Source organism: Protopterus annectens, chromosome 13.part0, assembly GCF_019279795.1.
Source record: "Protopterus annectens isolate FY-2018-M chromosome 13.part0, PAN1.0, whole genome shotgun sequence".
NCBI lineage: Eukaryota > Metazoa > Chordata > Ceratodontiformes > Protopteridae > Protopterus > Protopterus annectens.
The window spans coordinates 1248868157-1248891506 of record NC_056747.1 but is presented as its reverse complement, the minus strand read 5'-3'; the positions used below and the strand labels follow the sequence as shown (position 1 = coordinate 1248891506).

Sequence of the window (23350 nt, the reverse complement as noted above, 5' to 3'; positions counted from 1 at the left end):
GCAATAAATATTTTCACACTTCAGGTACTACATGCCTTCCTCTTCTAAAGAGGAGCCAGATGACTAAACCTAAAGAACAGAGAGGTAAAAGAGCCTTGACCTAGGCATTACAAACTAAAAGCATGGTTCTGGATTATAAATACAAAATTGTGACTGCATTATAAACAATAATAAAAAAATACCAGCTGGTACATCAAACATCCAATTTCACTAAATCTGAAACTGTTGAGGTAAACTGTTCTTAGGATGCAGGACTTCCTTGAGATCTAGTACAAACATGCCAAATAAAGACAAAATGACTTGCAGTTTCACAAAATCCATCTGTAATGAAAAGATACACCCAGTTTTTTACTGATGTTCTGTTAATGTAGTCTATTGTAATATAATAATTAAGTGCCTTTGGTCCAAAAGATTGCTTCTCCATGTATTACATTATTTAAATAGAAACATGCAGACAAAGATTAAAACATACAAATCCAAATACAACATGGCAGGATTGACAGCAGAATAAATCAGCTACATCAGAAATAGGGTAGGAGCTAACAGTATGACATAACGAAAGTTCCCAGAGAATCCCACTGTTGGAAAGAAGTTGAAATAAGGAATGCTGGCTATACAAAACAGAAATGTAATCTATATTTAAAATGCCACTGAAAATAGCAAACACGACCCTGCTTTTCAGTCTGCAGTTCTGATTAATCCTTCATTTTTTAAAATAAAACCTTCAGTTTGCTGGCTGTACCTCACAAATGGTTTCATAGAACCAAAAGCAGTGTAAAATGCACCTGGTACATCCACGTTCGTGCCACCATTGCCGATATTAAAATATGAATTCCCACAGTTTTAATGGATAGCTGAGTCCTAACTTGATAAGATTCTTACACAACATCACTTGAGCTATGTAGAAAATGCTCCATAGCATTCATGCTTTTAAAATGTTATTATGCCTGTACACAAGTACCACTGGACCTGAACAAGTACAGCAAAAGACAGGCAAGCTGCAGGTCCACTCGAGCAAAACTTATAAAGGCCAGCTTTATGTGCTCATGGTAGACTGCTTCATATACCTCTGAAATGGGTAACAAGAGGTTCAGTAGCCACAAAAGCTGCCGTATGCAGCAAGCTTTCCAAATTAGAATTAAAACTGAAGCATTTGGAGCTCATAGCAGATGTGCTGCAAATAGAGTAATGCATGCTTTCCAACTCTGTTTAACCCCCCCCCCCACACCCCACCAAATAAATAAATAAAACAGAAAATTGGGAGTGTTGGCTCTACATTTTGGTTGCATGTGCTACACTAATCATCAATGTATTCTGGGATGGTATGATGTGAAGGTAGGGATGTGTCAGTGGGTCATTTCTCCATTTTATCAGTATAAATATATTATTGGGGTCTTCTCCTGAAAACTACACCTAGGCATAATGAGACCTTTTTTGAAGAACTAGTGGAACATACCGTTCTGGGCACAGAAACTCAGCCAAGTTAACTGCCCCATAAGGATGGAGCCAATCTCTAAGGAACAGAATAACACCATGGGGACAATTTCACGCTGAGGCACACATAACATTTTAAATTCATACCCAGCAAAATGTTTTCAATGTCTTAGGCCTACAAGAATGGCAAGATGTAGCTAACTTTTTAACTGCTGCCCTGATTTTTTACATTCTTTTACAATACAGACGAGAACAAATATAATTGTTGTAGCACTCTGATCATCTATAAACTATACCACTAGGTTCAAAAGTACAACACTCCTCTATGAACAGGAAAGAAAACTGCAGTTTGAACACATTTCTGTAATATATTAGTCCGTTTGGTCTCTTAATATACATTTTACCAAGCTTTAAAATATTTGAATAGCTTCATGTTTTTTGAGCTTTACAGTAACTATAAAATACAGGGGTCAAAGTTCCCAGAATGTCATCTGGTCAGTCGCTTAGATTCAAAACAAAACCATAGAAAAACAGTATCCTGTGAACAATGTTTTCAGGGAAAGAAAGTGAAATGTCTTTTCTACGAATGCTTTGTACCCCTGCCCCCCAACATCCACATACATGAACAAACATCTTCCATCATTACCTGAATTAACCATATCTAAAATTATTACAACTTGAAGCCTTGAAGGAAATAAATTATTTCTCGTTTTGCAGCAACCTTAACTGTGACAGGGCTGTTTCTGACAGAGTGCTTCACTTTATTGTGGTTAGAAACACTACAGCTGCCTATTGGGAACTGTGTTACATACTAGGCAAAATGCAATATTTCTTAATGAAAGTACACTACAACTACAAAACTAACGATTTGTATCAGGGAAATATTGGTTCACCAGGAACAGCAAGCAACAAACCACCACAGTATGAACTGGAAGACATCGGCAAAGTATTAGTACAACCGGATAACATTAACAGGTGACTACAGTGAGAAACTAAACAGTGCCTACTCTCGCTTGCAGTCCCTCAGCAACCATTTTTTCAACTGAACTGTGAATTTAAAGTGTTGATAAACTACAAAACTTTCCTGCTATCAACTAAAAAGGCTGTAAATAAGTATTGCCTAAGCATGACAGATATTTTGAACACAATTTCCTTAAACATTCATTAAGAAAAGAGCCTATGTCATACTAAAATGTACAGTAACAGAAGGGTCTCTACCATATTAACATTAAGAAATACACCAGTTAAGGGCCAATAGTCTGTATCACAGCGATAATGACTCAGGACAGAACAAGACCTCTCACGGGCTTGGAATGCACAAAAAAATAAACATTATTTTCAAGATCTTAATCATGTGATTATCTGGGAAAATACTTACCCAAACCTGTCTGCCAGCAGGGCATCAAATAATAACGGAACTGTGAAGAGAAACGCACAACACAAAACGAACATTCACAACCTAACATCTGAGATCTCAAATAACCTTGCTATCTGTTGGCGGTATCTTAGTGTTGTCTGCAAGTAATACAAATAAATAACGGGCCTATCAGGCACACACAGTCATAGACATGGAATAAAACACGCACACACATACAAGGACAGCAATACAGAGACAGGCTCAGAAAAGAAAGCATAAGCAACCAAATGAAAAAAATGGACAAAATATGCTACCATGAGGGTGAGCTACTTAGACAGGGACATTACATGACAATGGCAGGAAGATACACAAACCATGATACAGAAAGGAGACATTATCCTTTCCAGGTATTGGCCACAGTGAATCCCGTCTCCAGGTTAAAATTATTAAACAATTTCATGAATCTTGCTTTGTTGTCCTAAGTAATTTGGCTGATGTGATGGGGCCTGCCCACCTCACCATCAGAGAATAAAAACAGTTACAAAGTATTCGGCATTCAGCTTTCGTCACATGGATGTGCAGCACACAGTTTTGAGTTCCACATGGTATGCGAACTTGTAAAAATTGCACTTTCTCCTTAGGTCTGCTTGCAGACAAAATGCCCCTTGACGCCAGTCCGCCCACATCTTTAACACATTTTCAGCAAGTAGCTACTGATGTGTTACCAAAGCACTGGGTTATCAAGCTTGGCAAAACCAGGGTCCTTCCTCAGTTTCCAGTATGATCCATTGCTTACCCAGAATTCCTTCCCACTGCTGTCAACTGATTTCCTATTTGGAAAAAAAAAGAAAATTATAAAAAGTTAATAAAACAGTTAGACAAATTAAAAAACATCAGAAGGTGTATGCCAAGAGTGGAGCTTGTTCTAAATTCTGTAAATGTCTTAGGCTAACAGAACCTGTGCAGCAGATTTCATTCTTTCCCACTTTTCTCCCATGTCTCCTTAATATTTTAGATGTAATAAAAATGAAAATTATGCACTTACCATAATGATGGATGCTTTCGTTCATGTATATCCAGTATTACATAATTACATGTGGGTCCACAAGCCACTTGTCAGATCTGACTCAGCAGAATTAGTACTCCAGCCTCTAGCTCCTTTAAGAATTTTCCTTCCCATAATTCACCACATCCTCCAGTTACCTCAGATCTAGTTTGACACCTAAAGAACTATGAATAAAACAGCATACCGGGAGGATAACAAGGCCTATCTAGGACCAGAAAAATCTTTGGGCCTTTTTAGAATAAGGAAGGGGGAGTGAGGGAGGGTTGTATGAGGCAGACATTAACGAAATGATCTGTCATTATGGTAAGTACATAACTTTCATACCATATTTATTCAACCTGTTCAATCTGTTGTGTAGGTTAGAATTCCAAGCTACAAGGTATCCATGGTGGTAACATGACAGACCCCTTTGGGATAGAGGTACCAAAGGATGCTCTAGCCCTCTAGCCCTGGAAATGCAGTCCAACTTTTAATGCTTGAGGAAAGTGTGCATGGAAGACCAGGTGGCAGCTTTGCATATATCACCTATCGAAGAACCTGAAAAAAAGCATGGAATGAGCTTTTGACTTGCTGTGAAAAGGGCTTATTATATACAGTATAAATAAAGGAGATAAACCTAAAACCTACCTGGAAAGTGAAACTTCAGAAACTTTTTGTTCCAGCTTGTTTGGAGCAAAAGAGATAAACAGATACATATCCTTTCTAAAGGATTTGGTTCTGTGAAGGTAGAAGCACACCTGTCGGTGTGCATTAAAAATAAGAAGAATGTACTCTTCCTTGTTTGAATAATTGGGAAAGAAGACTGGAAGATGACTGGGTTGTGAGATATTTGATTAAAAGAAAAACAGCAGGTATTCCAGCAAATGGCAGGTGAACCAAGTAAAACAAGTAAATCCACGAGTAAATTACAAGCATTTAATACCAAAACAAAAATATAAGCACTTTTGTCTCTGTTCATTCAGAGACTTCATCAGATAAATACCAGTACATAAAACAACCATTTAAAACATTTCAAAACACAACACACCCCTCCACTCAACCAATCATATACAAACCCATATACAGAATCAATTATCCACTTAATTATTTAAACAGGCATTACCCCTTATTCAAAACCCCCACATGCATTTATACTAATGAAAGCATACTAAACCTTATATTAAATAGCCTAAACACTATTAAAATATATATTAAAATAAGCCACCTTGTTAATAAATCAGATAAAAGCTAAATATATTTAAACCTAATGTATTAATATCTGCACACATACTTGTATATACATGTGTATACTATATCTCATACTTCAGTGTGCAGTAATATATACATTCTTACCCCCAAAACACTAATATGCAGCAATATGCAGATGGAAAAATTTTCCATCTCGTCTCTTAAAACTAAAGGTACTAGGGAGATAATGCTGCATATTAGTGTTCTGGGGTAAGAATGTATATATTATTGCACACTGAAGTATGAGATATAGTATACACATTTATATACAAGTATGTGTGTTGGTATTAATATATTAGGTTTAAATATATTTAGCTTTGATCTGATTTAACAAGGTGACTTATTTTATTATATATATATATATATATATATATATATATATATATATATTTATTTTTTTAATAGTGTGTAGGCTATTTAATATAAGGTTTTGTATGCTTTCATTAGTATAAATGCATGTGGGGTTTTTAAATAAGGGGTAATGTTTGTTTACATAATTATGTGGATAATTGGTACTGTATAAGGTTTTGTATATGATAGGTTGAGCGGAAAGGATGTGTTTTTTTATTTTAAATGTTTTAAATGGTTGTTTTATGTACTGGTACTTATCTGATGAAGTCTCTGAATGAACAGGGATGAAAGCGCTTATGTTTGTGTTTTGTTATTAAATCCTTTCACTTTAAAGACTCATGGATTTACTTGTTTTTTTTTTTTTTTCAATAATCATTTTTTATTATTTTTCACAACCATATTACAAATTCACACATTATATACAATATATACAAAATGCTTCCATTGGTTAATTTCACATATATATCAACCTCATGTATTGATCAAAGGTACAGCACTAACAATCAAAAGGAAAATAATAAAAAAAAAAAAAAAAATTCAACATTAACAAATCCAAGCCAACAATCTGTCTTTTCTGTACATTTTCTATCTAATCTAAGGTTGATTTAGACTATATTCTGGTTCCCGAGAAAAAGTGGATAGTAACCTCTTAAGCCAAAATAATATTAAAAATTTGCTCCCAGATTTTTATGTTGTTGATATTTTTCTTGTGATCACTAATTAACAGTTTATGCGCTAATATGTGTTTTATTGCCAACAATCTGAAATTTTCCCACGATGTCTGGGCTGGGTTCAACCAATTTGTGGCTATATATAATTTCATTAATAGGCAAATATTCATAATTACAATCGTTTTTGATTTATTTAGATTCTCAGGGGGAATATGAAGAATCATGAACTCCCAAGAGAGTGTTGAATTTTGGTAACCCATTTTTTGTAACTGCAATTTTAATGAATTCCACAATTTATAAATGCACTTACAACTCCAGAACATGTGAAGCAAATCTGCTGTCTGATCAAAGCAATGTGGGCATATGGGTGAATTCTTCGCATCAAATTTGTACAAAGTGAGACGAGTATAGTATGCATTGTTAAATATCATCAGCTGCGTAAATACCAATTTCTGAAGGGATACGGACTTTAATGTTAATTTAAATGCCTCCAATATCTTATTGTCGTCTGGGAATATCAATTTCTCTCTCCAGTAACTCGATAAAAGAATATAATTATTATACTTCCTCTCTTTTATCAATTTATATGCTGCGGTTATATATTTTCTATCCTGCAACAGCGCTTCCCATAGATTACGAGAAATGATTAAATCTTCCCATTTCATTTCAAAGTTGTTAAAATAGTTTATAACCAAGTCTTTTAGCTGTCTTACTATAATTAAATAGGAAATAGGGAGTTCTATTTCTTTTAAAATATCCTGTACTGGTACTCCTAGAAAAGGATATAAATCGAGTACAGTTAACTCCATGATTAAAGGGAATTTCTTTAGATCAATCAATTGACCACCAATTGTTAAATTTGGGTTCCTATGAAATGGTTGGAAAACCATCATATATTTTAGTAAATTTAAGGAAGCGAAAAGAGTTTGAATTGCCGTTACATAACTTTTGATGTGCTCCATTAGCTTATATTTATTCATTGTCCAATTATTTAAAAAGGGTAATGCTTTAGCGTTGACTCCCACTTCATTTATATGCATATACGTTAAGAGCACCCATTTGGGTGTCCATTTTCTATTATCACTATCGAAGTAAGACGTCTTTAAAATCCTATTGGCCTGAATCACTAAATAGTACATTTCGAAATCCGGTAATTCCAGCCCCCCCTTAGTTTTTGGAGCCATCAATTTTTCATATGAAATTCTCGTCTTCCTAGGTTCCCAAAGAAATCTTCCCAATCTTATATGAAGCTGTTTAAAGAATGTTTTGGTAATTCTGAGTTGTGCAGCTCTAAAAATATATAACATTCTAGGAAGAACATTCATTCTTATGATAGCTGCTCTTGCCATCATCGGTAACTTCAATCTACTCCATCTTTCAAGATCCAATGTTATTTGATCTGTAGTTGACTTTACATTGTTAATAAAAAAATCTCTATTTTCAGTTGAGAAGACAATTCCTGGATATTTTATCTTTTCTTCTGTCAATACTTGTCCTATTAATGGTAGCATTGAAAAAGGTGTGGGTGTCTTTAATGGGAATATTTTAGATTTTTTAAAATTTAGCTTGTAATTGGAAATTCTCTCAAAGATTTCTAATGCAGCTAATATTTTTTCAGTATCGGAAACAGGTGTGGTACAATATATGTTTAAATCATCTGCATAGGCAGCCATCCTAACCTTTATTCCATACAGTACGGGAGAATTATAAAAAACATTTTGCTTAAGGTATAAAAACAAAGGCTCCAAGTAAAGATTAAATAAGATGGAAGATAATGGGCAGCCTTGTCGGGTACCATTTATGATTTTTATCCTATTCGAGCATTCGTGATTTATAAATAAATTTGTGTATGCATTTCTATATAGTATCCTTAACAATGAGATAAACTCCTGTGGTATATTAAAATAAGGTAATGTATCAAATAAATAATCCAAATTAACCCTATCAAATGCTTTCTGTGCATCAATAATTAGGACATACAAATTCAGGTTTTTATATTTCGCATAAGAGATTAAGGTATGGAGCGTTAAGGTATTATCCGTGGTCTGCCTCCCATCCATAAACCCCACCTGTTCCTCTGATATTATTGGGTTTATTACCTTTTTCAGCCTACTCGCCAGAATGGATGTCATGATTTTCATGTCCATATTCAAAAGTGATATAGGCCTGTAATTATCAGGATTTTTGGAATCACCTTTCTCTTTTAATATCAGAACTGTCCTTGAGGCATTAAAATGAGGATCATTAATTCTATTTAGAGTGATATAATTAAAAGTCTGTGACAATACACTGCTCAAAATCTCACTAAAAGATTTGTAGAATTCCGAGGTCAAACCATCTGGGCCTGGGGCTTTGTGAGGCTTCAGTTTCTTGAGGATTTACTTGTTTTATTTGGTTCACCTGCCATCTACTGGAATACCTGCTGTTTTTTTTCTGTTTGTTGGCCTCATTTATTTTATATGTTTGGCTCAAAAGCCACTTTGGGAAGGAAAGATGGATTAGTCCAAAGTGATACCCTATCTTTGTGGAACACTAGATATGGGGCTGATGACAACAATACATGAAGCTCCAAAATCCTTCTAGCGGAAGTGATGGCTACCAGAAAGACAGTTTTCCAGGAAAGAAATTTCAGTGTGACACAGGAAGCTGGTTCAAAAGGAGGTTTAGTTAGAGCTTCTAAGACTGGATTCATATCCAAAGGAGGAAGGTCTAAGCAAAAAGGTTCCTCTTGAGGAAGACCTTACAGTTTGTGAGAAACCAGTCAGCACGCCTTGAAACCAACATGAAAATTGGAGATTGCAACCAACTACACTTTCATAGTGAAAAAACTTAACCAGTATCAAAGAAGTCTGACAGCAAACAGAAGATGTCTGAAACTGGGGCTGAAAAAGGGTTGATGTTCTGAGAAATGGCCCATGAAGCAAATCTCTTCCATTTACTATGATAAGGTCAGTGGGTAGAATCTTTCTGAGAGGCAGTTGAAATTCATATTACCTCTGAAGACAGGGGCCTGTCATTGGCCATTATTGGAACTGAAGAACCCAGGCAGTTAACTTCAAGTTGTGAATACCCTGGTGAAGCTTCCCAGAAGGGTGTGAGATTAAAACCTGCAACACATCTAAAACCAGGTGAGGCTGATAACAAAGAAAAAATGTTAACTTAATAATACTACAGAATTCTATTTAATAAATCCCAAAAAGCTACAGAAACCATCTATGATACCAAAATAGATAATGCTGCTGAGCTGGACCTGACAAATGGCTCAAGGACCCATAGGTTGGACTGGATGAACTGAATGAACAGGATCAAAGGTTCAACAAAAGACATACAATTCTACAATGGTCACAGCATACTTAATTCTATAACACACTTGTAGAAACAGTAAAAATTGATAAGATGCTCAGAATTCCTGCACTACGTCTCAGGTTAAGGAGTTGGACAGCTCATGGTGGGTGTTAGAGTCATTAATTTGGTGCTGTTCTGAAAGCATAAAGTCAGATGAATGTGTATCTGACTCTGAAAACTTAAGATTTTAGCAGGGATCTGGGACATGAGTACAAGTTCAGTTCGGAGACAGACCTAAGCATCAGAAAAGGCTCCTTGCTGTAATTTCTTTTAGAGAGTTCTGGTACTAGAAAAGTCAGTAAGGAAAAAAAGCCAAGGTCTATGAGTAAATTCTAGCCTATCTGTAGCTAAGTATAGGTCTCAGAGCAAGGTTCATGTTAAAACACTAACTCAACTTGTAAAGCAAACAGAAGGAGAAATTAAGAAAAATGCAGATGCTCTCACTCAGCTACCTGAGGTCACTGACAGAGAAACAGATTTACCACATTAGACTCATATACTTCAAGATGAAATGTCAGCATTACATTTACATATGCATGCACAAACCAAGGAGAAACGGGGAAAATATATAACTGAAATAAATGAACAAGTTAATGAGAACAGAACACAGGCTATTAAGACACTAAGATGAAAACCAAAATGTTTTTAGCTGAGGCTATTAAATTCAACCCACTGGTGGCTACATTCTATGCTAAAACAGCTATTGTTTACTTGAACATCCGTAAGGGAAATGTAGTTGTAGGAGGCAGTGAAACAATTAAAAGACTAACACAGATTCTGCACCTCTATACAAATATAGGGGAAGGGTGCATAAACTCTTGGGTCTCTGGAAAGAAGAAGACAGAGATCTAGCCACGGCTTATAAAATGGACAGCAACTATGAGGTTTGTAATGTGCTGGAAGAAGTGCTATTTGATGAAGCCCTAACTCAAGCAATTTGTTGGCATAATGGCCAGCTTGGTGCAGTGAAGTTACAAAACAGACAGAAAGTTGATAGTGGGAAAGAGTCAACTAGTTTACAATTCCTGTCTCCTGTCTGGGAAGTAGAGAAGTGTCAGGCAGCACAGACAGACAGTGAACATTCATTAAAGAAAGTGCATGAGCAAATGAATGATCTGCACCTAAACATTCAAGCAGTGCTGACTACAGTACAGGATGTACAGGATGCTCCTGGCGATTCTTGAATACCGGGAAACTCCAGCAGAAACCTCCACCACCTTCAAATATCAAAGAATCTAGTTAGACTAAAACCTAAATTCCAGCTTCACATTTACAAAACAAGTGCAAAAGCGCAACAAATTAATTTTGGGGCCTTGAAATTCTCCCATTTTAAATCCCACTTTGGCAGAAAAGCACACAGAAGGGGATCTTAATACACAAGCAGAATTATACTCCTCTTATAATAGTCTGAGCCTCAGTGAAGACGTACCTTACTACTAACATCTAAAAAATAGGTTACTTTGTCTCCCTAGCTCCTAGAATGGAAAATCACTGCTCAGTCCCCAAAAAAAGTACAGCTATATTCCAGTCTGACAAAAGACTGATCTTCTATGCCCTTTACTTTTTAAGCTACTAAACTAAAACTCATTCTCGTACCTCTTCGACACACTCACAGCAAAACAAAGAATATATAGTAACAGGCCGCAGCCTGCCAATGCTCTCTCCTGCTTTCTCTAACACTATCTTCTCTAACAAAAGCTGTAGTAACCACAGTTTTTCAATTGTAGGTCCCAAACTAACATATCCCCATCCACAACAGACTGAACTACTCTTCTGAAAATTCAAATAAAGCTTAAACAGCAACTAATAAAAGAATCAGACTTGTTACTGTTAACAATCACATCATAGCTTGCAGGTTCCTCAAAACAAAACACACCATCCAATACAATCTTAACAAATAATCCTAGAGACAATGTCATTTCACCATGAATCCAAGTCTCATTCTACAGTTCTGCAGTCCTAGCTCTTACTCCTCTTAATTCAATTTTGGGCTCTTCTGAAGTTAATGTAAATACCCATTTGGAGATGAACTACAAATGTGACTAACACATGACCTACATCTTACCTTGTATGCAATACATTGTCTTCTCTTTCTTCTACAAGAGAATTCTTGCCTCTGTGATCTATTTATAAACTGTTACCCCTGTGTGCATTTTTTAAATAACTTTATTAAATTATCACTTAAGAAATAGACAAACATTCATTAACAGAAAAGAAAACAAACAATTTTAACATTTTTCATTTAAATAATATATACTACATATATTATGTGATTAAACAATATATAGCACATATGTTTTCTTTGTTACTATCATCGGTCCAACATTACAAAACATTTGCTAAATTCCTGCCTTCCCTTAAAAATCACTTCTCGGAACATTATTCTGCTCTGTTCTTCAGTTTCCATTTAGTGCTATGCAATTTGCTCATTCCCTTTTCTAAAGCTACCTCTTCCACTTCTTTTATCGCTTTTATACTTTTTAACATTTTAAGTACAGTTGGTATAGACTTTGATTTTCATTGTCTAGTAATTGCTTTTTTGGCAATTAATAGAATTAAACTTAATAAGGCTTTACTAGGTCAAGGCAATTCAGATCCTGTATCACAGCTCAAAAGAATCATTTCTTTACTTACAGCCATTTGCTCAACCCAATATTTCTACTCTAGAGTATTTTTAAAATTTGCCAACTCATTACACTCCCAAAACATAAATTCCCAGTTTACCTCTGTTATCTATCAGAGGAAAAAAATCTTTGAAGTTTGCTTGAGGTATAAAGAACTTACAGAAACACTTCCAAGCACTTTCCGGACTTGGGTGCATACTTGGGAGCCATACACATGTCTTCCCATTGTTCTCTTGTAAATTGCTTTTCCAGTCTGTCTTTCCAATATTTTCTAGCTTCATCTGATTCTTATAGTTGTCTTGCAATATTTTAAATACCCTACTACTTATCCCTTTTTAACAGCTGCTTCTGTTCTAGATTCAACTTAAGACTCTACCAAAGCAGATTTTTACTTAAAATTCCCATATTCCTTTCTCTTTGCCTGTACTTTGAGATCAGCCCTGGTAAGGAAGGCAGTCTTTAGCCTGAAATCCAAATGCCTTCTTGGCCTCATCCCACTCTATTACCTTTCCTACTCGAGTCATTCACTCACTGCAGTGGTGCTGCTGTGCTAGCGTTGTCACCTCACACTAAGACTTTGTCCTGTTCAATTCTCAGCTAGAGCATCTTCTGTGTGGAGACATGCGTGAATGGGCGTACCTTCGTTGAAGGTTTTGCGTCAGAGCTGGCAATTGGGCACGTAAAAACCTACTGCTAATCATTAGCAGACCGGAGTTCCACTGTGGCGACCCCTAACCGGGAAAAGCCGAAAGACACAACAACAACTCGAGTCATTCGCTCACAATATCTTGGTTCCTTTGCCAAGTTTCTCCAGTAAATTCCAGCCCCTCTTGCCTATTTTCTGTACCCCTACTTGCAGTCATCCCTATTGGCAGAATCGCCTTTCTCCATTTTCTTATTGGCTTAGTTCTTTGAATACTTTCTGCTACTTTATGAATATAATATTCTGTATGGTTGTTATCCTCTGTAAGGATCTGCATCTAAATCCCCCACTCTATTTCTTGAACTTCCCCCTTAATTCATCATCACTCCTTTCCACTCTGAATTATAACCTTCTGTCTGTGTTATGTATATGAGCCTTAACTGTGCAGCACTAAAACATCCCTTCAAGTCAGGGAAACCTAAACCACCTTGCTGTACTGGAAGGATCTTCATGTGCATTTTTTTAATTAACCACCTCTGTATATTGTATACATTGTTTATACTGTACTGTTTGCATATTTGACTTAACAACCGTTACACATTATAAATATGGAACCTGTTCATCTATCGCATCTTACACACAGGCTGAGCCTAAAATAGGTCCTTTTAGGATCAGTGCTCTACTCAGTCAGCACATTTGGATGAACGAATGAACAAATGAAAACATACATACATATTAGGATGCAGAGACTGAAAATAATATAGACTATTTCCCACAGGTGCCCTGTTTATTTACTAAAGGTAAGTCTGCAGAAAATGGAAAACAAAGCTGCATACCATGAATAGAAGTTGTCATCTTATTCTCAAATGGACCAAGAAATTATATTCTTAACAACAGAAAAATGAATTAACTAAACTTGTGAGACAGGAAAAAAGTTACAGAGGAGGAGAAAGTTAAGCACATTACCTAGCTACAGGAGGGTAGAGAGAAGGCCACAAAAGGAAATGATGGTACATGAAGTAGTTTGCAGAGGAGGAGAAAGTTAAGCACATTACCTAGCTACAGGAGGGTAGAGAGAAGGCCACAAAAGGAAAAGATGGTACATGAAGTAGTATACAGAGGAGGAGAAAGTTAAGCACATTACCTAGCTATAGGAGAGTAGAGAGAAGTCCACAAAAGGAAAAGATGGTACATGAAGTAGTTTGAGGAGTTCAAGTGTGAAAAACCACATGAAATTATATACTTACCATAGCATTAAAACTTCATGAGCTATCCACTTCAGCAACAGGACTAGTAGACGCAGTCTGCAATCATTTGGCACCTTTGTCACGCTGTTGGGCTCAAAACTATTCCCACTGCTCCCACAATGCACTATACTTCCCCATCTCTCCAGAAGGAGTTTTGTCTTTGAATACATGGTTGGCTAAGTAAAACTTATACAGGCCTAGGGATCATTCCACCAGCTATCTCCAACTCAGTGAATCTGCAGTGGGATGGGGGACGGTGGGACATGCACTGAAACAGTCAGATATAGATCACAAATACCTAAAGTTATGTTAAGGACACTACATTGTATTGTACATGATCCAATCTGTCTTCAACTTCAACAACAGGAAGATTTCTCAGCTTTTCCTCTAGGGTGTTATAACAGAGAGAATTCCACAAAAAATGGCAGCAACAAATGTCAGCCTGTACCTTGAGATACCATCTAGCTTGCACTGTCTTGGAAAGGTATGCAGAGAATTCACAGCAGCGTAAATGTCATCAACAGAGGAATTCTACCAAAAGAAATGAACAGCCAACTAAAAATAACCAGATACCAAAAATCTCCAGTAATAACTAGTACACAATTATCAGAACAACTCATAAACAATAAACTTAAAGAAAATGACTGAAAAAGTCCACAACACAATGAACATAAAAGAAGAAAACCTGCTCAAAAACTAGCAAGTTGAAGGTCTAATCCTTATATAATAAAAGAGCATTCTGATATTAATTAGCTCAATAACTACAACTAGAGAGATAATGCATGTCAAAAATATCCAAACCCTAGAAAAATGAGGTTCCTCTCAAAGTAAGACGTAGATATGGCAAAAAGGAGAAGTTTTGAGAATGAGAAAGTCTCAAAAGTGCTGAGTTATAGCATCAAGTGAACAAATCAAGATGGTGAAGAATGATCCTGGTACTTGAATACTTGATTTTACATCTATGCCAAAGGAGATGGGGGTGTTTGTTATGGCAAACTCATGCCTGGACTTAATGAGCATGAATGAGTCCACACAGATATCCAGAAGGATCTGGACTTGTATCTCACATCAAATTTACCAAGACATGAGCTATGGTGTCAGAAACACCAAAACATTTGTGGTGCAGGACACATCTACGACATCAGAAAAGAATAACCAGGTTAATCCTTCCCAGAGGATTGGTAAGTCTTTGTTCTAGGGTGAAACTGGGAGAGAACAGTTACCTTAAGATTCTATGGAAGAACACCTGCAAAAAATGGGACTATTTACAAACTGAATGGACCGAAATGTTACACAATGCTGTTGACCTGAACGGTTAGCTGAAATCTGTCCATTACTGTTCAATGCCATGTGATATAGTGTCAGTGGCACAACAGGTAGCGCACTCACCTTTGGGGCTGAAAGACCAGAAGGCTGTGGGATCTATCCACATGCCAAATGACTGGATTGCTGAAACTACAATGGGACACTGGGGGGGGTCTGCACTCCTGAGTGTCATTCTTTGGTTGACATGTTAAACAAGATCCCATCTTCTTGCGTTGTCATTATCTCATGTAAAACATCCCACAGCACCTACTGAAAACAGACAGGAAGGTTCCCCGGCCAAATTTTCCCCAGAAGGATAAAGGCTACCTCGAGTCTTCCCAGAAAAGAAGTCACTAGCCTAGTGAGATCCATCTGGTCAACAAAGGACAAAGTAAACAATGTATACAACTCTGCTTAGAAATAATGTTATTCTTTTTATTTTACTACTGCAAAATATATTTGTGATAGTTACAATCCCCAAAACATGGGAAATTAAATGTTTTAAAGAAGAAAAAGGTAAGGAGGACTGTGAATAGAGCCACTGTACAATAAGGTCTGCCCATTTAAATAAATGTTATCAGGATAAAAGTATTCTGTACTGGCATGGTAGCACACTGTCCTTTGGTGCAGACATGATCCTGTTTCTATAAAAAGAGATCTGTATACCAACAAAGATACACAGCAGCTGTGCATTATCATGGTCTGTGTTACTATAGAAAGGGCAGAGATCATAACTGGATGTTTCAGAAAGCAAATGCGGACATAAAGGGTAGTTCTTTAAAGAGGTACGAAGTACAGAGTGGAAAGGATTTGCAACCTACAGAGGCAACAATGCAAACTGGGTCCAGGGTACAGCTAGGGTACACAACCAACAAACAGTTCCAAATAGCACAGACCACAGTGAAATATCAGCTAGTCACAACCTGCTATCCTGTTGTTCAATCCCGATGCTTATAAGTTATTACCCCTCCAATGGTTAACCTAGATGAATGCAGATCTCATTCTGTAAAGCTAAGAAGCTGGCTGGAATTAGGCTACAGATAGCCCCCACACACACATTTACAAAGAATATGAATTCACTTCAGGGACAGAGTGAACAAAGCTGCAGAATGGACTTCCTGCTGTAATCTGTCTTACAGAATTCTAGTTCTAAAAAGTTCAGTGAGTTGAATTTACCAGGGGAAAGAGGTCCTGCCTAAGGATGATGTGCTTCTGCCTTAGTGGAACTTGGAAGAATCCGCTTTTGCCTATTGAAGTTTGGAAAGTAAAACAGCGTCTGTGCCTTTAATAGAGTGTTTCACAGAGTGCTTTTCTAGCACTTAGTATTGAGGATTAAGGCTCTGAACTGATAATAGACTGCTTCCTCTAGGTTTCAGTCCTTCAGTCTTCACCTGCCAACTGGTTGACGCTGAGCAAATCGTTTAATCAGAAAGTGCACCAGGTAACCCTGAGAAGGATGTCTGCATTGCATGGGCTTATCCAGTTAATGAATAAATAAAATTAAAGCAAGAGACAGAAGGAACTCTTGTTATCCTGAAGAGGGATCCTGAAGAGGGGAAGTCTGTATTCACACTACTTGAATTCCATGCTGCAGTGGAAAACATAAGGTGCAAGCTGGGATTGTTCCTTTGTGGAAACTGCCAAGAGCAGTTAGTTCAAAGACCATTTATGTTCTTGCCTTTCAGCAGCCTGTTTGAGAACTTTAAACTCGGCCATCTGTGTTTTTGTGAGATTGTTTATGAACCATGGAACTCTTCAACGTTTCCTAACAAAGTACAGTTGTGTACACTTACCATAAATGTAGATGTTCGAGTGTATTCACTGTTGCAGTCATTACATTTGGGTTATCTGCTGGCAGGTTGCCCTCAGTCGGCCTGAATTCCAAAGTCGTGAGTCCTGCGTCGGTTGCTGTCTCCTCTTCCATGACGTTAGGTTGTCACGGGTATAAAACAAGCAGCCGACACCATTATTTTAGTTTTTCTTGCCCCAGATATCAGGTGCCCCCCAAATGGGTAGCAAAAATATATATATAAAGTATATATACATGCAACAATACAAACTTTACCTTCATCTACAAGCAAATACACCACAAAGGTTGTAGAAGATAGTGAAGGAAAAAGAAGCTCCAGAATAAAAGGGGGATGGCAGGAGGGTAACCTGGACTGCAACAGGAATACACTTGAACATCTACATTTATGGTAAGTGTACACAACTGTACTATGTTCTTTGTGTTTCACTGTTGCAGTCATTACATTTGGGTAGCATCCCAAAGCTATGGATGGGAGGCTGGAGCTAAACAGCATTAGGGGCAGATATGAGGCCCTGCAGAATTGCAGTGGCAAAGCCTGCCCTGGACTTAGAGTAGAGAGGCAAATGATAATGCTTTATAAAAGTGTGAACAGAACTCCAAGTAGCAGCCTCTAGAATGTCTTTGGTTGGTATTCCTTTGAGAAAAGCTGCTGATGTAGCTGCAGCCCTGGTGGAATGAGACCTAATGCCCTTGGGCACAGGTCTGCCATGGTGTAAGTAGCAGAAACGAATGCAGTGGCTTATCCACTTTGAAATAGTCTGCTTTGAAATAGCCTTTCCCTCTGATCCTGCAGGAAATGTAACTGCTCAGTTTTTCCTAGAGCTTTAGTCCTGCTCAAGTAGAATCTTAGTTGTCTGTGTACATCCAATGAATGCAGAATCCTCTCACCCTTGTTCTGCGGATTTGGATAAAAAGTTGGCAGATGAATAGTTTGGTTAAGAGCCACACTGGAAACCACCTTAGGCATAAATGAAGGACTGGTCCTCAGGGACACCCTGTCTGGGTAAAAAATGATAAAAGACTCCACAGCCATGAGGGCCTGTAGCTCTGAGACTCTTCTTGCTGATGTAATTTGCCAGGAGCAGAGCTGTTTTCCATGATAAGAACTTTAGATCTGCAGTAGCAGCTGGTTCAAATGGAGGCAAGGTGAGCTTTTCCAACACATAATTGAGGTCCCATGCAGGAATTGGTGATCTTCTGGGAGGCCTTAAATTTTTGGCCCCTCTAAGATACTGCTTTAGTAAAGGATGAGAAAAGATTGGTGGCTCTGTGTTGTAATGAGCCGAGATGGCAGAGGCATGTAGTTTTATTGATGAAAAAGATAGGCCTTTGTCCAGCATCTCAGTCAAGTATTGTAAAATCTGTGGAATATTTGGCTCTGCTGTATCAGTTCCTTGTGTTTGGTTCCAAGCACAGAATCTCTTCCATTTATCAGCATAAGATTTTCTAGTACTACTTCTTCTGGCTTCCAAAATGACATCCATCACAGCTTTACTGAGAGGTGTTGTTTGAATAACTACATGATCAGCCATGTTGCCAGGTTCAGTGTTTGGAGCTGATTGTGCAGGATTTGATTGTTTTGCTGGGACAGTAAGTGAGGTATTTGAGGTAAGTACCAAGCTGGGAATTGAGACCTGTTCCTTAGGATTGGGTACCAGTATTGGCAGAGCCAGTCCGGGGCAATTATTATCATGTTTGGTTTCTCTTGTCTGACTTTTAGTAGTACCTTGGGAAGAAGAGGCAGAGGAGGAAAGGCGTAAACTGATAGGCTTTTCTAACTGAAGGATAGGGCTTCCACTTTCCATGCTTGTCTGTGATAAGTCCTTGTGCAGAATTTTTTCAGTTGATAATTCCGAGGAGAGGCAAATAGGTCTATGTCTGGTCTCCCCCATTTCTTTATTATCATGCTGAAGATTTGTGGATCTAGTTTCCACTCGTGAGGGTCCATAAGGTTTCTGCTTAAATCGTCTGCCAGAGTATTTTGCTTTCCTGGCAGGAACTGAGCTTGAAGAAGTACTTGTTAAGTCAAGACTGTGTCCCACAGTGCCATGGCTAGTCTGCAAAGGGGGGTATGAGTGCGTGACCCCCTGCTTGTTTATGTACCACATAACCGTGGTGTTGTCCGTCTTTATCAGTAGTTGCCCTGGATGAAGTAAGTCCTTGAAGGCTGTCAGGGCATTTTGAACAGCTAACATCTCTTTTGGTTGATATGCAGATGCATTTGTTTTGGGGTCCATATGCCCTGAATGCATCTTCCCACCAGGTGGGCCCCCCATGCATAATCTGGAGCGTCTGTTTTTAAAGTTTGGCTGGCAGGGGATAGAGTGAAAGTCCATCCTATGTTTTGGTGACATGCCTTTGCCCATCATAGAAACTCCTGTTGTATGCAGAGAATGAGAGGAATCACTGTTTCCAGACTGTGACAATGTTGACTCCATAAACTTTTTAGGTACCATTGTAGTTTCCTCATATGCGGTCTTGCATATGGAATCAGTAGGATGCAGAATGCCATGAACCCCAAAGCCTGCAGAGTTTGTCTTGCAGATAACTGGGTTTTTGTTGCCATCAGTTTGAAGTAAGTAGTCAGTTGCCTTTGTTTGTCTGGCGTGAGGAAAGCCATCTGGGTAGTTGTACTCAAGCTTGCACCCTGGAATGTTATCTTTTGAGAGGGTACCAGTTGTGATTTCTTTTTGTTTATTGTGTACCCTAGGCATGTTAGAAGCCTTTTCACAAATGCCAGGTGCTGAAGAAGAATGTCCTTGTTCTCTGCTTGAATGAAACAGTCTTCCAAGTAAGGATATATTTGTATACTTCTTTGTCTGCAAAATGCAATTACTGGTGCCAGGCACTTTGTAAAGACCCTGGGCGCAGTAGATAAGCCAAAGGGCAGTGCAGAGAATTGGTAATGCATAGAGCCAGCCTTGAAACGGAGGTATATTCTGCATGATTCCCTTATTGGAATATGCAGGTATGCCTCTTTTAGGTCTAATGTCACCAGCCAAGCGTTCTTGCTCAGCATGGGCAGAAGCTGCTGCGAAGTTAGCATTTTGAATTTTGGAATGTCCAGGTATGTGTTCACAATTGACAAGTCCAGTATTGGGCGCAAGGCCTTGTCTTTTCTGGGTACTAAGAACAGTCTTGAATAAAAACCTTGTCCTTTTTCCTGTCCTGGTACTGGCTGAATAGCCCCCATATCCATGAGGGATGTAACCTGTTTCTGTGCCTCTGCCCATTGATTTTTTGGTAGATCTGGCCAACCGTTTGTAATTGGCAGAGTATGGAAGTAGAATCTGTATCCCTGAGATACTATGTTTAGCACCCACTTGTCCTGGGTTATTAACTGCCAATTTTGAGCAAAAAGTGTTAATTTTCCCCCCTAAGGGTGCTGCCAAAAGGTAAGTGCTTGGTGATGGCAGAGGGAAGTCATTGAGACTGTTTATTGTAGGGTTGTGCTTTATTTCCTCCAGATTTGGAGGTAGAAGCACCCCATTGCTTTGACCTGTAAGAATACTGTGACTGGTATCTAGAACCTTTAGAGCACCTGGATTTGCCCCATTGAGCTCTGTCAGACACAGGAAAGGACCAATTTTTTGTAGGCCAGTGTCTACTGAATCTTGGTGGCTGCACTTGTAAGAAGTCTTTAACAGTTTGCATAGACTTAGCTTTGTCCTCCATTTTCTTTAAAACCTCTTCTGCCTTAATACCAAACAGTGTATCATGCTGTAAAGGTGCATCCAGCAATTTAGCTTTAACATGATCAGGCAAATTTTACCCTTTTAGCCAGGCATGCCTCCTAATCACAGATCCAGTAACTGCGGCCCTGCAGGAGGCCTCTAAGGAATCAAAACCACATTGCAAATTATGCTTTCCAACTTGTTTTGCTGCATGCAATAATTCCTGCAATTCTTTATTTTCTGCACATTCAGAAATCAACATAATTTTCTGTTTCAGTAATCCCATAACATGTTGTTGATACTTGAGCATATGAAATTGGCAGTTTAAGGCCCTAATTGCCAAGGTTGCAGATGTATAAACCTTCTTTCCCCATCTATCCAGTGCCCTTGAATCTCTATCAGAGGGGGTAGGATTTTTTGCTGTTGAGGCCTTAACACCTTTTGGACCCTGTGAAATAGTTTCACGGTCAGCAGCAGGGTTTCTAAATAAAAAATTTGTGTGAGTCAGGAACCCTGTAATATCTGTCTGGCTTGCTGGGAGCCGGATATAAGGAGTCTGGAGTCAAGCTTGACTCTGAAAACACATCATCCACAATGTCTAAAACAGGAGGTATGGCTAAAGGCCTATGCTGAGGGAGAAGAAGGAAATCCCTGAGCCCCTTTTTTGATTCTGAGAAATCTTGACTCTCCCAGTGAAAATGTATGCAAGGTTTCTCCAAAAGAATAATCCTCAGGAGGTGATGCAGATGGGATAGATTCCGCTGCATCAGAATCCTCATAGGGTGGTATAGATAATTCCTGATCAGAAGAGGAATCAGAAGAAATAGAAACCTGATCTGAAGATTCATAATCAGTGTCTTGCCTAGGCCTCTTATCAGGAGGGGGTTGAGAACCCCTGATCAAGGTAATTAGGTCTTCAGCCATTTTGATCATTTGTTTTTTGGGCATAGAGGCCTGTGCACATGGCTCATGCATCATTTATTTAGCTTTAGAAGTTGGTTTTGTCTTTGATTTTGAAGTTGACATCGGTTTTATATAAAAATGTTGCGGCCTGAATACACCCTCAGAAGCCGGTGCCTGCTCAGCGGCTCCGGACCCATCCGAGGGAGAGACATCCACGGGTACAATACTTTGAGAATCTCGCGGCATGCCGGACTCCACATGGGTCTCAGTAGGGGCCTGCGACTCGAAAGTAGTGGGTATGAGGGGCTCACTGAGTACCGGCGAACCGGCAACTGGCTTTGGAGAAGCTTCGTCGTCAGTTTTGGACCTCGACGGTCTGTCTCTGTCCTTTTCTTTGCGTTTTTTGTGCATTCCGGTAGTCTGATTGCCATCCAATGACATTTCAGGGTAGTTAAATCTGTTTCCAAAATATTTTGAGGCAAAGATATACCGACGCTTAATAGTGCGTTGGTTAAATCTAGCACAAAACCGACAGCCAGGCACATTATGATCAGGGCCTAGGCAAGGAATACAGTATAAATGAAAATCCTTATGAGGTATTTGCTTCCCACAAGTAATACAATTATTAACTTTTTCTAACATCGGTATGGAGCAAGAAAAGAGTTTCCCCAACGGGGTACTTAGCTTTAGTGAAGACTTCAGTTCTGAAACTTGAACTCGCAAATTTCAGGAGTCGGCCAACCGGCACTTGCGAACTGCTTCTGCTTCAGGCACCGCATGGCAAGAAAGACTGAAGAAAATGGTGTTGGCTGCTTGTTTTATACCCCTGACGACCTGACGTCATGGAAGAGGAGACAGCAACTGACGCAGGACCCAAGACTTTGGAATTCAGGCTGACTGAGGGCAACTTGCCAGCAGATTACCCAAATGCAATGACTGCAACAGTGAAACACGAAGGACATCTACAAAGAAGCCATGTTACTTTTGTATTTGACAGTGAAGTAACTCTATCCTGCCTTTATTTAGGAAAGTTTATTCTGGTTAAAAAAAGATGTTTTCAATAAATAAATGAAAATTTATCACAGGGGTATTTACTGCTACCTCTGGAGTTGTGGTGGCTTGGAGTAAGAGCAATAAGTCAGGGGAGATAAAACCTGCAATAGCGAAAACTCTCCTTTAGTTTAAAGATTTCCTGTCCTACAGATCCTCTAACATAAAACTAAGAACTACCTTCTCAAGCACCTCTTCTTAAAGGTGCCCTCAAGGATGCATTCTCGCATTAATGGGCAGCACAGTGGTGCAGTGGTTAGCACTGTCACGTCACAGCAAGAAGTTCTCCAGATCGATTCTCGGCTGGGGTGCCTTCTGTGTGGAGTCTGCATGTCCTCCTGTATTCACATGGGTTTCCTCCCACACTCCAAAGACATGCATTTGGAGCATTTCTCCCTAGGCCTCCACTGAAAATGGGCTCTGTCTCAGTCAGACTTTCCAGGTACACAAATGTTAAATAAATAAAATAAATACATATATTTCTGCCTTTCTCCATGCTCATTAATAAACTCCCTTGCAACCTCCCACACACCCCAATCATATCATATGTAGATGCACGGCCATCTTCAGATCCAAGCAATTACACACTTAACATACAAACTCAGCTTCAGAATGACCTCATTTCACTCCATCAGTGGCATCT

The 23350-nt window shown here is 38.6% G+C and overlaps 1 protein-coding gene across 1 annotated transcript in view; it reads right to left on the bottom strand.

The window, feature by feature from the left end:
* Window positions 1–306: 306 nt before the first annotated feature.
* OSBPL7 (oxysterol binding protein like 7) overlaps window positions 307–23350 on the bottom strand; it is a 1590705-nt gene continuing 1567661 nt past the window's right edge. The window contains exon 23 of the mRNA XM_044054965.1: window positions 307–3621. Coding sequence (XP_043910900.1) covers window positions 3513–3621 — 109 coding nt within the window. The 3' untranslated portion in view covers window positions 307–3512. The remainder of the gene's footprint in view (window positions 3622–23350) is intronic.